Source organism: Telopea speciosissima, chromosome 2, assembly GCF_018873765.1.
Source record: "Telopea speciosissima isolate NSW1024214 ecotype Mountain lineage chromosome 2, Tspe_v1, whole genome shotgun sequence".
Lineage (NCBI taxonomy): Eukaryota > Viridiplantae > Streptophyta > Magnoliopsida > Proteales > Proteaceae > Telopea > Telopea speciosissima.
In genome coordinates, this window is record NC_057917.1 from 62,060,775 (window position 1) to 62,077,101 (window position 16,327).

Genomic DNA, 16,327 nt, shown 5'->3' on the forward strand with positions numbered 1-16,327 from the left:
GATGCTTTGCCTATAGAAAATAATTATGCCAATTAGTGAAAACTCAAATGTGTGATTTCCCCACCTTTATTTGAGTTTAGTAAAAGAGGAAGATGGATTTAAACTTGATAATTCTATAACTGTTTCTTCTCTCTTTTTCCTTTTTAATCCTTTTTGTGTTTTTAAAAGTAAAAGACTTTCTTTCTAGTCTGAATCCATTTGCAACGGTTGGAAAATTCAATTTTAATGGGAGAAGATCGAAAAGAGATGGCAAGATGATACACCTCTCTGTAAATCAAAATATTACTGTTTAAAGTCCGTTTACATTTAAATAGGTCCAAAGCTTGATTCCGCATCGTTAAGATCCAATCGGGACCCGATTATAGTTCAAAATCCGACCGATCCCGACCATGCCCTATTCAAATAGTTAAATAAGCAGTACAGACTTCAAGCACCGTGAGGCGCAGCTAGGCACCATCTGCACCCAATGAAGACTGACTTCACAATTGACGGGTACTTGTTAAGGCACGGAGCCACGAATCGTGGAACCCATTTTCCATGAGAACATTTGGGCCGAATGTCTTTCGGTCCGTTTCTCTGAGACTAAAAGCCTCTCCCACCTTGACATCACATGTTGCCGTTCGAAGGTATGCACTAGATGCCCGAATAATCAAAACGGGATTCAACCTATTTACTTGCCGCTTAAATTTCCAAATTGAAGATAGGCTCAAGAGGGGTGACATTTCACAGGCGCAACAGGTGTTCGATGGAATGTCTCAAAGAAATACCGTTTCAACGAATACTTTGATCTCAGGTTATGTGAACTCAGGTAATCTGAGTGGTGCACGAGAGTTGTTCGATCGCACAGTCGATCGAAATACAGTGACCTGGACTATCTTGATTGGTGGATATGCACAGTGCAACCAAACCCAAGAAGCATTCAGACTTTTCTCGGAAATGCGTCGATCCGGGGCGGAGCCAGATCAGGTCACCTTCATCACTCTCTTATCTGCATGCAATGGTTCCGAGAGGACCGAGACTGCAGATCAAGTAGCTCAAGTTCATGCCTATGTTTTTAAGTTGGGATACAAATTGACCCTTCACGTCTGCAATACTTTGGTCGATTCCTATTGCAAAGCGCAATGCCTCGATTTGGCATATCAACTCTTCATTGAGCTGCCGCAAAGAGATTGTGTTACATTTAATGCTATGATAACGGGGTACTCTAAAGGTGGGTTAAACGAGCAAGCCGTGAAACTCTTTCTGGAGATGCATAAATCAGGGTGGAAGCCTTCTGATTTCACCTTTGCCGCTGTTCTGTCTGCCGGTATTGGATTAGGTGACCTGGGTCTCGGACAACAGGTTCACACTTTCATTTTCAAGACTAATTTTGTTTGGAATGTGTTTGTGAGCAATGCCTTGCTTGATTTCTATTCGAAGCACGATTGTCTAGTGGAAGCAGAGAAGCTCTTCCATGAGATGCCGGAAATGGATGGTGTTTCTTACAATGTTCTAATCACCTGTTATGCATGGAATGGGCAATTTAAAGAATCCCTCGATCTCTTTCAGGAATTGTGGTTCACTGAATTTGACCACAAGCAATTTCCCTTCGCTAGCATCTTGGGCATTGCTGCAACTCTACCAGCTTTGGATTTGGGTAGACAAACTCATGCCCAAGTAATTGTGACATCTGCGGTTGAATTGGATATTGTGGGGACTTCTCTGATTGACATGTATGCCAAGTGTGGTTGCTTGGAAGAAGCACAGATGATCTTTGCCAAGCTTACCCAGAGGAGCACAGTTTCATGGACAGCCATGATCTCAGGCTATGTTCAGACAGGGCTTCATGAGGAAGCCCTAGGCATGTACTCCATGATGCATAAAGCCAATATAAGCTCAGATCAAGCAACTTTTGTTAGCATCTTAAGAGCTTCTGCAAAATTGGCTTCCCTTGGACTAGGGAAACAATTACATTCATACATATTCCAATCTGGGTTCATAACTAACGTGTTTGCTGGGAGTGCGCTTCTTGATATGTATGCAAAATGTGGATCTATAAAAGATGCGAGCCAAATCTTTGATGAGATGCCAATTCGAAATCTAGTATCTTGGAATGCCATGATCTCAGCTTATGCCCAGAATGGGGATGGTGAGGCCACTCTTAGATCATTCAATGAGATGATTCTCTCAGGTATTGAACCTGATTCAGTAAGCTTCCTCAGTGTTCTATCTGCTTGCAACCACCGTGGCCTTGTTGAGGAAGGATTACAGTACTTTGATTCCATGACTGAAATCTATAAACTTGCTCCCAAGAGAGAACACCATGCATGTATGGTTGATGTCTTGGGTCGAAGTGGACAATTTGAGAAAGCAGAGAAATTTATGTCTCAGATGCCCTTTGAGCCTGATGAGGTCATGTTGTCATCAGTTTTAAATTCATGCAGGATCCACAGAAACCAAGAACTGGCAAAGAAGGTGGCAGGCCAGCTCTTCAATATGGATCTCAAAGATGCAGCTCCATATGTCATCATGTCAAATATTTTTGCAGCAGCTGGTCAGTGGGATGATGTTGGGAAGGTGAAGAAGTCGATGAAGGAGCGTGGAGTTAAGAAGGTGCCCGCTTATAGCTGGGTTGAGATCAAACAGAAGATTCATATGTTTTCAGCCAATGACAGGTCCCACACACGAATGGATGAGATCAGGAAGAAACTCAAATGGTTGTCTGGACAGATGGAGAAGGAAGGGTACAAGCCCGATACAAGTTGTGCTCTTCACAATGTGGAACAGGAACTAAAAGTTGAGTCCCTCATGTATCACAGTGAGCGCTTGGCAATTGCCTTTGCTTTGATCAGTACACCACAAGGGTCACCAATACGGATAGTAAAGAACTTGCGAGCTTGTATAGACTGCCATGCTGCAATGAAGGTGATTTCAAAGATAGAAAAGAGGGAAATTACCGTTAGAGATTCAAGCAGATTCCATCATTTCAAAGATGGCCTTTGCTCTTGCAGGGATTACTGGTAGACTAAAGGACAATTACTAAGGATTTTATAGGTTTTCTTTCCCTATCAACAAGGTCCAAGGTAATTCAACCTCGGTTTCATATACGATGGGATAAGCAAAGGCCAGAATTTCTGGAACCCCTCTCTAAACAGAGCACTGTGTCAAAAGATCTTCCCCATTCTTATGTTAAAGATAAATGCTCAATGAGTCAATGTTCAGATCCCAGATAGGAGTGCATGACAAGAACCATTGTCCTCAGATGTGCCATATCCAGGGTTTCAGCAGCTGCCATTGATGAGTTGTAACATGATCTGTGTGAAGGTAACCTTTTGACCATTTGATCTCTGTACTTTTCACCCAAGTCATTTGACTGTCTGTGCACTAGAAGAAAATGGGGTATTAGAGGTGGTTTTATTAGTGCTTTAGAAGCGGTAATTCGAATCCGTTTCTGAAGACTAGCTTTAGAGGCGGTACTTAATAAGCACTTCAAAAGTACTACACTATACAACATATAGAAGCAGTAATATCCTACCACACCTAAAGATGCAAAACATTGAAGCAATTTCAGCGGCTTTTTAGTCAATAGAAGCGGTTTTATTAGCGCCTCTAAATCATTCCAAATTTAATGAAAAGGATTCTAATTTCATTCCCCACGAACTGAATTAAAATTCCTGTGAGCGAGCTCTTCTCCTTCCAAACTCTAAGAGAGCTACTGGTTCAGAAGAAGCTCCATACTTCTGTTAATACTCCTCTTTGCATTACTCATTTTGAAGTTCCCAGTAGGGGTTTCTCATAAAAGAAACTAGACAGACCCTAAAAACAATGGATAAAAAGGCATGGATTTAAGCCATCAATCAAGGCCCTAATCTCAGTAGCATTTTTTTAACAGGCTCATCTCAGCAACTTAGTTTCATTATTAAATGAAGCAGAGACAATAAACTAAGTATGTGATCACCACACACTATGCCACCACCACCGCCGCTTGGATTGGGATAATCACACACTATGCATCCATTGTTTAAGGACTAGGACAACAACTTGTTCCGTATAAACATAGTGAGATTACCAAAAACTGAAAGTGCAAAATGTCTAATAGAGCACAGATCAAGGCATTAGAAATGTAAAAGTGTAAAATACATCAATCTTAACATATATAATATACCTCTATCATTCCAAGCCATGTTTCCGAAGCCAGTAAGGCTCAGACTGTGCCACATAGGATTCCCATGTCTTAGTATTGCTGAATAAATGCATGTAGTTTACCACATAAGTCATATAAGTGTTGTCATCAGCTATCCGAAGGTACCCTATCCTAGGGTATGGAAGAGGCGGTTGCAATGAGATTGATTCATTGCTACTGCCATCAGGCTATTGAACTACCATTGGCATGTATGGGTGTGGCTGGGTTGGGATTGTGAATATGTCCACAAAACTTGACCCAGTGCTTTGACTGTCGAACTCATGTCCAAAGTGCACTGATTGTGGCTGGTACAAAACCATGCAATTTGGGTGGGGGGTGTGTTCTCTGCTGAGACCAGCGAGATTAGCGAGATCTCGACTGGTCTCGGTCGAGATCTGTGCTATTTATAAAGGGCCCATTGATTAATTGAACCGAAATCTCGGTCGAACTGAGATCTCAGCGAGATGTTGTAATCAGCCTGTATCGCCACTCATCTTGTTTTGCCATCTCAAAAAAGCGAGTTTTAAGCGAGATCTCGCCGAGTTCTTGTTCCATGAGGTGTGAAGGTTGTAGGACTATAGTGAGTTTGTTCTTTATCCATTCTCACTTCCGTGTAAATACATTTAAATTGAATTAAACCATATTGCTTCCCCTGAATTTTCAGGGTTATTATCAATACTCATTGACATCAATTGCAACTTACCAGCGAGCTTGAGTAGCTTTTCTAATGAATCAGGTATGACTCTTAATTTCCTAGCTGGTATTTCAATGTACTTTCCTTTGGAAAGTTCATGTGGATTGTCACTCTTTGATGTCCAAGCTGGTATTGTGGTGTTACAGAGATGGAAGCTTCCAAGTTGAGTGCATCAGAGTTGGTCACAACCTGTTTGGAGGTTGCAAAGGGAGAAAAAGTGCCTTATGAGACTTCTGGATAGGAGAAACAGAAAGCTAAGCTGCAGGAGGAAGTTGGTGAGGAGAAATAGAAGATTCCACAGTTACAACAGCAGTTGCATCGGATCAAGGGGACTCACAAGTTAAACAAACATATTATGTTTGGGTTTTCTCTTTGCTCTACAGACCTGTAATAAATGTGAGCTCCAAACCATGTATATCACCTAAGGCTTATAATCCTTTATGGATCATTGAGCACAGATCACATTTGTGCTATGGATCCGACTAATTCTGGTCATTCGTCTTTTAGGAATGAAGTTTCATCTGCTATGGAAACAACTGTTGCTCCTCGTTGAGTGGTGCTTGTGGAAGCTTGCCTACAAATTGATGTGTTTAAGGATCTAGAAGTGCATGCAGTGCCTTTTGTTACTGCTCCTGATGGCCCTCAAGATGCTCAGAGAGTGATCCCTCACCCCCATCTTACATTGTGCTTCAGATTTAACAAAGATTACAAGTACTTCTGCCATCGATGTTGCTACTGTTCGTCTGTTCCTGAGCTGAATCTTGTGCATGTGATGCAGTTGGGGCTGAAGGCCCAGGTGATGGTTCGACTTGGCCTTCCAATGAATATCTTCCCTTTGAGTTTGCTGCTATGGTTGGAGATGTTCAGGTTCAGTGTTCTTCCATGTTCGATAGCACTGAGGAAGGAGCTGGACCATGGGTGAACCGGTTTACTTGCCCTTCCAATCGGATTCTGGGTCAGTTGGCTAGCCCATTGGACCAACCAGAGGGGATTATGGCTTCTGAGCTGTAGCTCTCTTGATGATGCTCCTTCTGCCTCCCATATCAAGGCTGTTACCCATTCACTTGGTTGTATGCCTGTACCCTTTGCTGAGAAACACCGGCAGTAGGGCTCTCAAGTAGTCCTGTAGTTCCTATGTCTACTTCCTCTAAGAGCCCAGCTTCTCCGGCGCTCTCACCTAGAGCCTTGCTCACATCAGTCTGAGGATAGTTTGGAGAGCAAGAAGCGGAAACGAGATTCTAAAGGTTCTAGTTCTTATGTCGCTGAGATGGATGCTTTTAGGAAGTTCTCTATGGACTAGTTGTCTCATTTCAGAGATCCTAAGGTCATGTCTGAGAAGATGAGAGCTTTAGTTTGTGAGATGATGACAGAGACGGAGCTCTACCATTCTTCCCTCAAGAAGACTGTTCGAACGGAAGATGGTGGTAATTGCATGAAGGACAAGGTAACTCCACTATCAGCGTCTGGGTAACCTCTTCCTTTGATCATTTTCAGTTTATAATTTTTTTCTTGGTGTTCTTGACTGTCTTCTTAGCTGTCTCATATCAGCTTATCTCTTTATATCAACGTGCTTTGCTTCGTGAGCTTAAGTTTGCTTTTGTATCTCCTCTGCTTTTAGCTATTTTCCTGTTATTGCTTCATCTTATGCTGCTGCTTCTGTTATATCTTCTCTATGGATTTTTGGTTGCTTTGTTATTGTGCTTCTGTTGCTTCCTTTTGCTTGATATTTTTGTGAGGTAGTTATGAAGATTCTGTGGTGGAATATTAGAAGGGTTCATTCTCCTTATTCTAAATGTGGTTGCATTATCATAATTTAAAATCTAAAGCCGACATTATTTTCCTCCTAGAAATGAAGAGCCAGTCCCTGGATGTTAAGTTACTTACCAAGTCTCTTCGATCCAATTCTTCCTTGGGTTTCATCCTAGACTCTGGTTCCAAAGGATATAGTGAGGGTATTTGATGTTTGGTTTACTCGGTTTTTAAATGACTTCAGTCTTTTGTGGGTCTCGATTTATTGCCTTTACTTTGGTTGATCCTCAGGTTGATAAACAATGGTGTCTTACAGGGATTTATGCTCCTCCCTCTTTGTTTGATAAATGCTCTTTCTAGAAAGAGCTTTTTGACTTTGTATCTTCTATTTCTGATCCGTTTCTTCTCTGTAAGAGATTTTAGTCAAATCGTATTTCCTTCTAAAAAGTTGGGAGGGAAGGCACCATCCCTTAATGACCCTGCATCCCGGGAGTTATGGCATCTTATTTCGTCTTTTGGTTTCGAAGACATTCCTTTGGTGGGGACCTGTTTCACCTGGTCTAACAGGCAATAACCCCCGCACCTGATTAAGGAAATATTAGAGAGGGAAATGGCTAAACCTATCTGGCTCTCTATCTGAAGGAATGCTACTATTACATATCTTCCTTCTTTAGGATCGGATCATAACTCTATCTTCCTCCAAACTAACCCTCCTAAACCGTCATACAATTTTTTTCCCACTTTCAGGCTGCTTGGTTTAAGCATCCTCGTTTTTTTATGACTAAATGGGAATTTCTAGGATCTCAAAATTTGATTTGTAAATTAAATAACTTAATTTTTTTTTTCAGATGGACTAAGGATGTGTTTGGACACTTACAACAACTTAAACTTCTCCTTTTTTATTAGTATCGGAAATTGGAATCTCAAAAAACTAGCCTTGATACCTAAGGAGATTCGTAATAATGTCAATTGGTCTTTAGAAGCAGAGGGTTCAAAAACAATTTATGTTATATATCTTGGACTATAATGGAGTTAAAATTTCTGATATACCCTCTATTGCGAATTTGTTTGCGATAGTATTTATACTATTTCTAACCCATTGGATCCATCTTTCATTGAAATCCTTTTTTATCCTATTATCTCTGATTAGGTGATTCTGACATTGGTTTCCTTTCCATTCTAGCATATAAGGCATCTAGGTCATGATAGTATATCAGCAATTTTTTATCAAAATTGTTGGGAAACCATTAAAATAAATTTCTTTATTTTTTTCATGATTTTTTATCTTGTTACAGTTGGCCTTTTGGTATTAATCATACTTTACTATCTGTAGTTCCGAAAAAGGAAAAAGTTATGCATGTTGATGAGTTTCGGCCTTTTAGGCTTTACAATTGCTTATAAATTTATTGCTAGATTGTTAGCTAATAGACTTAGACGCTTTTTAGATAGATTTATTTCTCCTTTTTAGGTTGCTTTTGTTATGAGTAGGCAAATTTCAAATAATATTTTCATATCTCATAAAATTTTCTATTATCTTAGAGACCATCTAAGTAAACATGGGTGGTTAGCTTTAAAACTTGATATGTCTAAAGCTTATGATAGATTAGAATAGAGTTATTTTAGAGTTATCTTTGAATTTTTGGGTTTTAGTTCTCATGATTAGTTATCTTGTATCTTATACTTATTCTATAAAACTTGAAGGCAGCTCTTTTGATTTTATTGAGTCCTGTAGAGGTATTCGTCAACGTTGTCCTCTTGTTTATTATTGTTATGGAAGGGTTGTCAAGGTTATTGAATGTGTGTAGGGAGTTAAATCTTTTAATGGTCTTAAGATGGGGTGAGCTGCTTTGGAAATATTGCATTTTTTGTTTGTTGACGACACCTTTATTTTTTGTAGAGCTATTAAGAATGACATCTCCCACCTTGCGTGCTATTTTGAATTTATTTCAAAATCTGTTTGGGTAGTGGATTAATTTTGATAAGAGTGGAGTGTTTTTTAGTAAGTCTACCTCTTTGAAGGCCATCTCTGGTTTATCGGAGCCCAAGGGTTAAAAGCATTAGTAAGGAGATTACTTATTTAGGAACACCCATTTCTTTTCTACAAGCTAGATCCAAAACTTTGTATCAGGTTGTCAATAGACTGAAAGTTAAACTAGGCCAGCGTAAAATTCCTCTTCTTTCACAGGCTGGTCGATCAGTTCCTTATAACAATTTGTAAACAAATTTATTCCATTAACTATGCTTTTTTGGAAGGGGGTTACTATTGACAAGAAAAAGTGGTCAATTGTTTCTCGGACAACTATTTGCTGACCCAAATCTCTTCAAAGGCTTGGTTTTCGTTGTAGCCTTATTCACAATAAGGCTTTATTACTCAAGTTAGCTTGGAGTCTTCTTACTAATCCTTCTTTGTGGGCAAAATTTTTAAAAGTTCGATACTTTAGTAATTCAGAATTACTTGATCTGTCTATATTGCTGAAAAACGGATCATGGATTTGGCATAGTATTAAAAAAGTCTTTCCCATATGACAAATGGTTTGTTGGAAAGTTGGAGATGGGCATAGTATTCTTTTTTAAATGGCCCTCAGATTCCATATCTTGATGATTATTGTATCCCTATGCTAGTATCTCCTAACACATTATTCTCAAAGGTGCGTGAGTTGATCTATACTAGTGAATGAAAGCATAATCTTATTTGTTCTCTTTTCCCTTTTCCCTTTTCATGTTGCGAATGCGATCCTAAAAATTCCTCTCTGTAGCCACATCAGGATTTTTGGATTTGTCTGTTAACAAAAACAAGTTCTTTCACTACTAAGATAGCAGCAAATTTCTTAACCAACTCCCAAGGGAGTATAGGTACCTCGATGAAAAGCAAAAAGGTATGGAATTCTGTTTGAAAACTTAAGATTCATTCTGAGTTTAAATTGCTTTTATGGAAAATCTAAGTTGGTGGTCTCAAAACTAGGAAAAGATTGTCTCACCTTTTGAAAGTGGATCCAATGTGTTTTTTGTCATAATGAATTGGAATATAAATGACACTTATCTCTCTTGTTAGTTTTCGAAGCGAATTTGGGCTGTGGGACCGTTAAGTTTGCATACTGAGTGCATCCAAACTTCATCTTTGTTTAACCTATTTGAATCTTGACTTTTATTCCGATCTATATCTAAACATGAGAAGAATACTATCTTAGCAGTATCGGGTATTTCTATTTTTATTTGGTTATCTCGTAACCAATGTGCTTTTCGCCATCTCCACCCTAACCCTTTATCTATCTATCAGAATATTTCTCGATGGATTATTATTTAAAAGTTATTAGCCTTGTTGAGTCTGTGCCGTTGGCTCTTGATTATAAATCCTTATCCTTGGTTGATTACCAACGATTATGTTATGGGGATCAACCTATACTTATTTATGTGACAACTTTGACTAGCTTACAGGTGAGGCAGGATGGGGCCCAATTGTATTTTTAAACTCTCAATTTGTTGTGACATATATGGATTCTAGCATTTCAGGATTTGTTCAAGAAATAGAAGTCAGGGGATTGTAGCAAAGATTGTAGGGTGCAATGGAGTTGGGATGGAAAAACTTAGAAATATGGACTGATTGCCAAGATTTGGTACAGTAATTACTTAGGAAAAAAGATTATGTCAGCCATGAGAGTTGTTTTCTCTGTTACTTGATGTCTCTAATACTATGTCTACTATTGGATCTCTTACTCTATTGAAGAAGGAGAGACCATTAGTTTCGGTAGCTCGTCATCTAGCTATTAGGGTTAGACCTGCTAAATTGAGAGACAAACTTATTGCAGACCTATATATAGCTCTTTTCTCTTAATATTTCCTTTTCTTTTACATAAATGACACAAAAAAAAAAAAAAAAAAAAAAAAAAAACCTCTCAGTGCCACTGAGATCTATTCCTCTGATACAACCAGACTACCGGATCGCGATAGTCAGTCAAAACTTCAAAATTTTGTTATCCCATCTCTAATGCACCTTACAATCCTTGTTGCAAACCCTTTGCTTCCATTTCTTTAGCACTTCTTCAAAAGCTAAAGTCCATATATGTCAAGACAAATTGATTAAATAAAATAATTGTGGCCTAATCTACCTCCCCAGTATTTGGATCAAAACTGCCATCACAAATGAGAATAGGATGATCTGAGAAGATCATCTTTGGCAGTCTTCAAGAGGCAAAGGTTTTTTATCTTGGGTCACTAGCATGGAATCAATAGGATTTATAATTTTTTAAATCATTAACCCACCTAGAAATATTATATATGATAGATAAAGGATTTGGAGGTCTGTGAAGGAAAGCACATTGTTTATGAGCCAACCACAAAAAATTATGAGTAATAGAAGTAACAACTAATATAGTAGTTTCTCATGTTTGGATGGGGAATGATTCATAAAGAAATATTCAAATAAATTTACAATGGATGAAGTCTGTAGAGATTCAGTGCGGAATCCTAATGGCCTTGCAGCTCAGGTATGCTTAGAGAAATTACAAGATAGAAACAAGTGCCAATCTGATTCAAGTTTAGTATAATAAAACACATACACTTGTGGTCCACATTCATAAAATGAGAATTTCTTTTGATTTTTAATCCCTCCAACAAAGATTTTCCACAAGAATAACTTAAATTTTGGGTGTACTTAAGTTTCCACACCTTATGCCACACCCTTTTGTGTCACCACAGTATCAGAATTCTCATCTGGATTGGCTAAGAAAGATGCTGCCACTTTAGTAGTAAAAAGTCCAATTTTAGTCAAAGGGCAAATCCAAAAATCTTAGTGTGGTGAACTACTAAGGGGAACTTAAGAATGACGTTTTTACATGAGAAAGGAGAATAGAGTATATAAGAGTATAAGACTGCTATTCAATTCCCCATTGTGAATTGACTCGTTTACTTTAGAGAAGAGAGTATTAGGAGGAATAGCCACAGTGCAATATTTGGGATCCAAGGATCTTTTCAAATTGAAATTTTATGACCATCCCCAACTTTCCAACAAACCATCTATCTTAAAGTTGGAGAACCTTTTTAATGCTATTCCACACCTAAGATCCATTTTTGAGATTTGCAGTGAGATCAAGTAAATCAAAGTCTGGAAAATATTTAGCCTTTAAAATGTTGGCCGAAGTGTCAAAACATTAGTAAGAAGTCGCCACCCTAAGTTGAGAAGCATAGCCTTATTGTGAATAAACTAACATCGAAAACCCAATCCTCTTAAAGATTTGAGTTGACAAATAGTCAACTAAGAAATGACTGACATTTTTTTTCTCATCTACATTTTTCCCTTTCCAAAAGGCTGAATTGATTGAATCAAGCTGGTGACAAATTTTGTTTGGATAAAGAAAACAAGACATCATATAAGTTGGTGTCGGATTGAGTACCATTTTTATCAACATAGAGCGACCAACTTGAGATTGAAGAGGAATTTCCACCTAGCCAATTTAGCCTTTGTGTACAATCTGATGCAAAGCTTGATAATTCGCCCTAGGGATAGAAATAGGTTTTCCTAAATTGATAGGCTCTTGAATAATGTCCCTAACCCCGGATCCCAACAAACTTGAGACCGGACCTCCTAGACGATAGTCTTACTAAAAAGTATTCCACTATTATCAAACTTAATTTGTTGACCAGAGATGCCCTGAAAAAAGTTCCAAATGGCATGAAGAATAAAAATATATTTTTTGTTTGCTCTACAGAAAATAAAAGTATCATCAACAAATGGAAAATGTGAAATCTTCGGAGCAGATTTTCCCATTTTAATTTATCGAAAAAGATTTAAATCTCTATTGACAACAAGTAATCTCGACAATCCTTCCATTGTAATAATGACCAAGGACTAAAGGGACACCTTGATGAATCCCTCTAGACGGTTCAATTTATTTAAAACAAAAGTTTAATAAAATAAATACATGACGAGACAAGATAACCAAACATCACACCATTGAGTGTTAAGTCCCAGAAATTCAAATATAGCTCTTAAATAATCCCGTTCTAGTCTATCATAAGCTTTAGACATATGTAGCTTTGTTAACTTACTAAGTTAGTGAAAAATGTCTTGAGCTATTATAATATTATTAGAAATTTGCCTACATTTTACAAAAGCAGCCTAACAAGGAAAAATAAACCAATACAAAAAATCTTTTAGTTATTAGCTAATAATTTAGCAATAATTTTATAACATACTGTACATAGACTAATAGAGTGATATTCATCAACCCACTACGCTTTACCTTTTATTTGGAATTAAAGAGAGTAATGTGTGGTTAGTACCAAAAGGCAATGTATGGGAATTGAAATAGTCAAACAAAACAAAATAGCATCACTTTTAATGGTGTCCCAACAGTGTTGATAAAATATCGTTGGTATACCATCTTGACTTGGAGCCTCATCTTATGTGCCTCAATATTGAAAATAATCTCTTTGATTTCTACTTCGATGGTATAGATACCAATGCTAAATTTTCTTCATTAGATATTATAAGATCAAAAAGGTTTTCAATAAGTACGAGTCAAATGGGTTAAAAGTAGTGAAAATGCTTCTTAGGTGGGAAGGAAACATCTTAGCTATTGAGGTTGTATCAAAATCCTTGGAGCCACTATAGTCCAATACAAACGAAATAGTTTGCCCTACGGAGATTCTTATTTACTATGGAATGATAAAATATAGTATTCCAATCACCCTCAAGAATATAAGATTGCATAGATTCTTGCATCCAGTAAACTTCTTCTGCTTCTAAGAACGAATTAAGATTACTACTAATCTTACTAATCTGGGCCAAAATTTCAGGAGACGACTCATGAGATTCGAACATCTGATATTGCTCATAAATGGAATTAAGCTGCTATAAATGCCAAAACACCTCCTTATTGTACATTTTGAAGTAAAAAAAGAAAGAAAGAAAAAACCATCAAACCCTTTAAGAACCAGATTTTGGTTACTAAGTAATTCCTGTTTGGACTTCTTAAAAAAAATCAGGAAATTGAAGATGCTTAAACCAAGCAGCCTGGAAATGGAAGATTAATTATAAGATTGTTTGGGAAGGGTTATAATTAGGCTCTATTGATGGAAGAGATTTGATAGAAGCATTCCTCCATAAAGATCACCAGATAGAGTTATCCATCCCATATCTAAGACTTAATCAGGCGAGAGTTTTTTGCTTATCCGCCCATTGATATTTGCTATCAAATTCTGCATACTAGCTATGTTTTTAGAATTTGCTTAAAGTTGTGTAATCAAAGTACATATAGCCTCATAGGAACTGGAAAAAAGAGCAAAAACTATGCTCAGCCTTATTAACCACTTTTAGCGGCGGTAGTAAACTCACTTAGAAGTACTTTTGAAAAGCTTTATTGGCCGTAGGTAATTGCCTCTAAAAGTATTTGTTAATTTCTTTACATAATGTATTAGATTTAGATGTGGTAAGATACCGCCTGAACCTTTAAAAGCACTTTACAACTGCTTCAAAAAGTTCCTTTTCCATTGCTCTTCTTTGATGTTTAGCAACGATAGGTAACCGCTTCAAGATAAGCTACAACCATCTCTAATAGGGTCCCAACGTAGATGGTTATAGGACCGCTTCTAACGCTTTATGACATGACATAGAAATGACACTGTGGCTGTAGTAGGAACTGCTCATTTAGGCTTTAGAGGAGGTTTTCCTAAAGCTCGATTTTGTTGTAGTGCTGGAAGCCCTCTCAAATGGAAGCAAACGGTTGAAAGTTCTTCCCTTTGGCCAATCCACATTTAGAAAAGTGTCAATAGAATGACAATACTTGGGAAAAGATCCAATACAAGGTAGGTGGATGGATCAGCCCTCCACTAGTTTGATGGCTGGAAATAAGAGTTTGGGGGGTGGGGGGTGGGGGGTGGAAAGGGGGAGTAAAATTTAATACATGGCATACCATACGGGTGAGGCAGATCACAAAATATGATTTGTATGCAGTGCAATCCAAAAGATGCTTTACCTCTCCAACAGTGGGATTAGCCAGATCATCTCTCAGTGTGGCAAAACTAGCCTTCTATTCGCCATCCATAAAGAGATGCCTTTCAAAGACTGCAAAATTGTATTCTGGTTTTGTTAAAGAGAACGACAATCAAAGCTGAAGAAACCCTTATCCAGAGACAAATATCTTTGCCTCCTTATCTCCCAATTTAACAACCAAATCAATAGATCAGAGACCTCACAGCCCTTGTGGGTTTCGACAGGAGCTCACTGTACCATGAAAAAAAGGCAGGCTCTTTTGTGCATTGCACCCTCTCCCAGTCCTAGAACTAATAAAACCTCACTGGCTACACTGACACAGATTCTCTCCAAAGCTACAGAGTGCACTTGTTTCCTGATGTCTCACAATCAAAGCAACTTTTGTGGCCTACAATCTTCTACAGTGGACTATGGCTCTATGATCTCTTGACAGCTTTCTCAGTTCTTTTTGGTAATTTTTTCCCTCTCTAATTACCTAAGTGAATGAGGTTGAGACTTGAGACTCGTATTGGTTGGCATTGATCTTGCTGTGTACTTCCTGCAGAGGCCTGTGAAACCATAGAAAGAGGGGCTTTTGCAGCAGAAATGTATCCGAAGTTAAAGCAAACGAGAGACAGGGAGCAGTCTAGCGAAGAGTTTCAGAGATGGTTGTTGAGTACAATGACCCCCCAAAATGAACTCTTCAGAAATCAGAACAACTTCTAATGAATTTTTATTTTCTTTTATAGTTTTGAGATGCTTTGACCCTGGACATGAAGGTGAAGAGAAGAAACAGTGATGCTAGCAATACTTCTGTTTTTGAAAATGGATAATTTGGAAACATATTTTGAAACAAAAAGAGTAATCAAACATGTCTTTAGTCTTTTACACCCAAAAACATTCCTGTTTCAAAACAGAAAACTCGTTTTGAAAAATTACTTGCTTTTGATAATGAATGTTTCTGGGTATTCCCAGGAGAGAGGCTATTGGGTAATCTGAATAGAGAATGAACAGATCAAGATATTAAGATATTCTAGTGAGAGCTTCTTTAGTACATGTACATTGGACTTCTTTATTTAAAGTTCAATAAAATTATGGTTCTTTTTGGTTTAAAGGCTAGCACTGTTCTTCCCCAGACTTTCATGAAATAAGCAAGCATCACAGAGCTCAAAATAGTATTCTTTTAGTGATATAATATATAGGGAAAGAGAACGCTACCTGGCTGCATGCGGTGCACGGCCCCTGCGCCCAGACACAGGCCCGCGTGAAATGAACACCGTGTCCTCAAGAATTTCTGCCTTTCCATGGGGGCGTGGCGGTCATTTAGCATGGTCCTGTGTCTTGGCGCAGGGACCGTGTGCCGCACTCGACCAGGTAGCATTCTTTCTCCCAATATTATATTAATGTCGTTAATGCCTGAAAATTTTAACAAATGAAGCATTAATGAGCTTCTTTCAAATCTATGTAACCTGTCTCCATTTATCCAAGGACATTGCCTATCATTAGTATTGACTCAACTCTACTAAATGACCTGAAGACCAGAAAACAACTGAAGATGGATCATTTCTTTGAAAAAATCTGTTTAGGAGATGAAAATGCTTTTGGCTTTTACATGAAATGGAAGAATTTTATTTGAAACTGTTCTTACTGTCACTGCCCTCACAATTGTAATGGGGGTTATGCATGCTTATTTAAGTTATCAGGTTTGATAGGCAGAGAATAGTTTCACATTTGAAAAGTAAGACAAATTTTA

At 38.0% G+C, this 16,327-nt stretch overlaps 1 protein-coding gene across 1 annotated transcript; it reads left to right on the forward strand.

The window, feature by feature from the left end:
- Positions 1 to 537: 537 nt before the first annotated feature.
- LOC122650963 (putative pentatricopeptide repeat-containing protein At2g01510) lies at positions 538 to 15,251 on the forward strand. Its single transcript, XM_043844318.1, has 4 exons — positions 538 to 3,295; positions 4,188 to 4,190; positions 4,721 to 4,731; positions 15,240 to 15,251. The coding sequence occupies exon 1, from the start codon at positions 538 to 540 to the stop codon at positions 3,001 to 3,003; it is 2,466 nt and encodes an 821-aa protein (XP_043700253.1). The 3' UTR covers positions 3,004 to 3,295; positions 4,188 to 4,190; positions 4,721 to 4,731; positions 15,240 to 15,251.
- The last annotated feature ends 1,076 nt before the right edge of the window (positions 15,252 to 16,327 follow it).

Bases quoted from the DNA above. Each gene is read 5' to 3' on its own strand.
- LOC122650963 (XM_043844318.1), top strand. From the start codon at position 538: ATGAGAACATTTGGGCCGAATGTCTTTCGGTCCGTTTCTCTGAGACTA.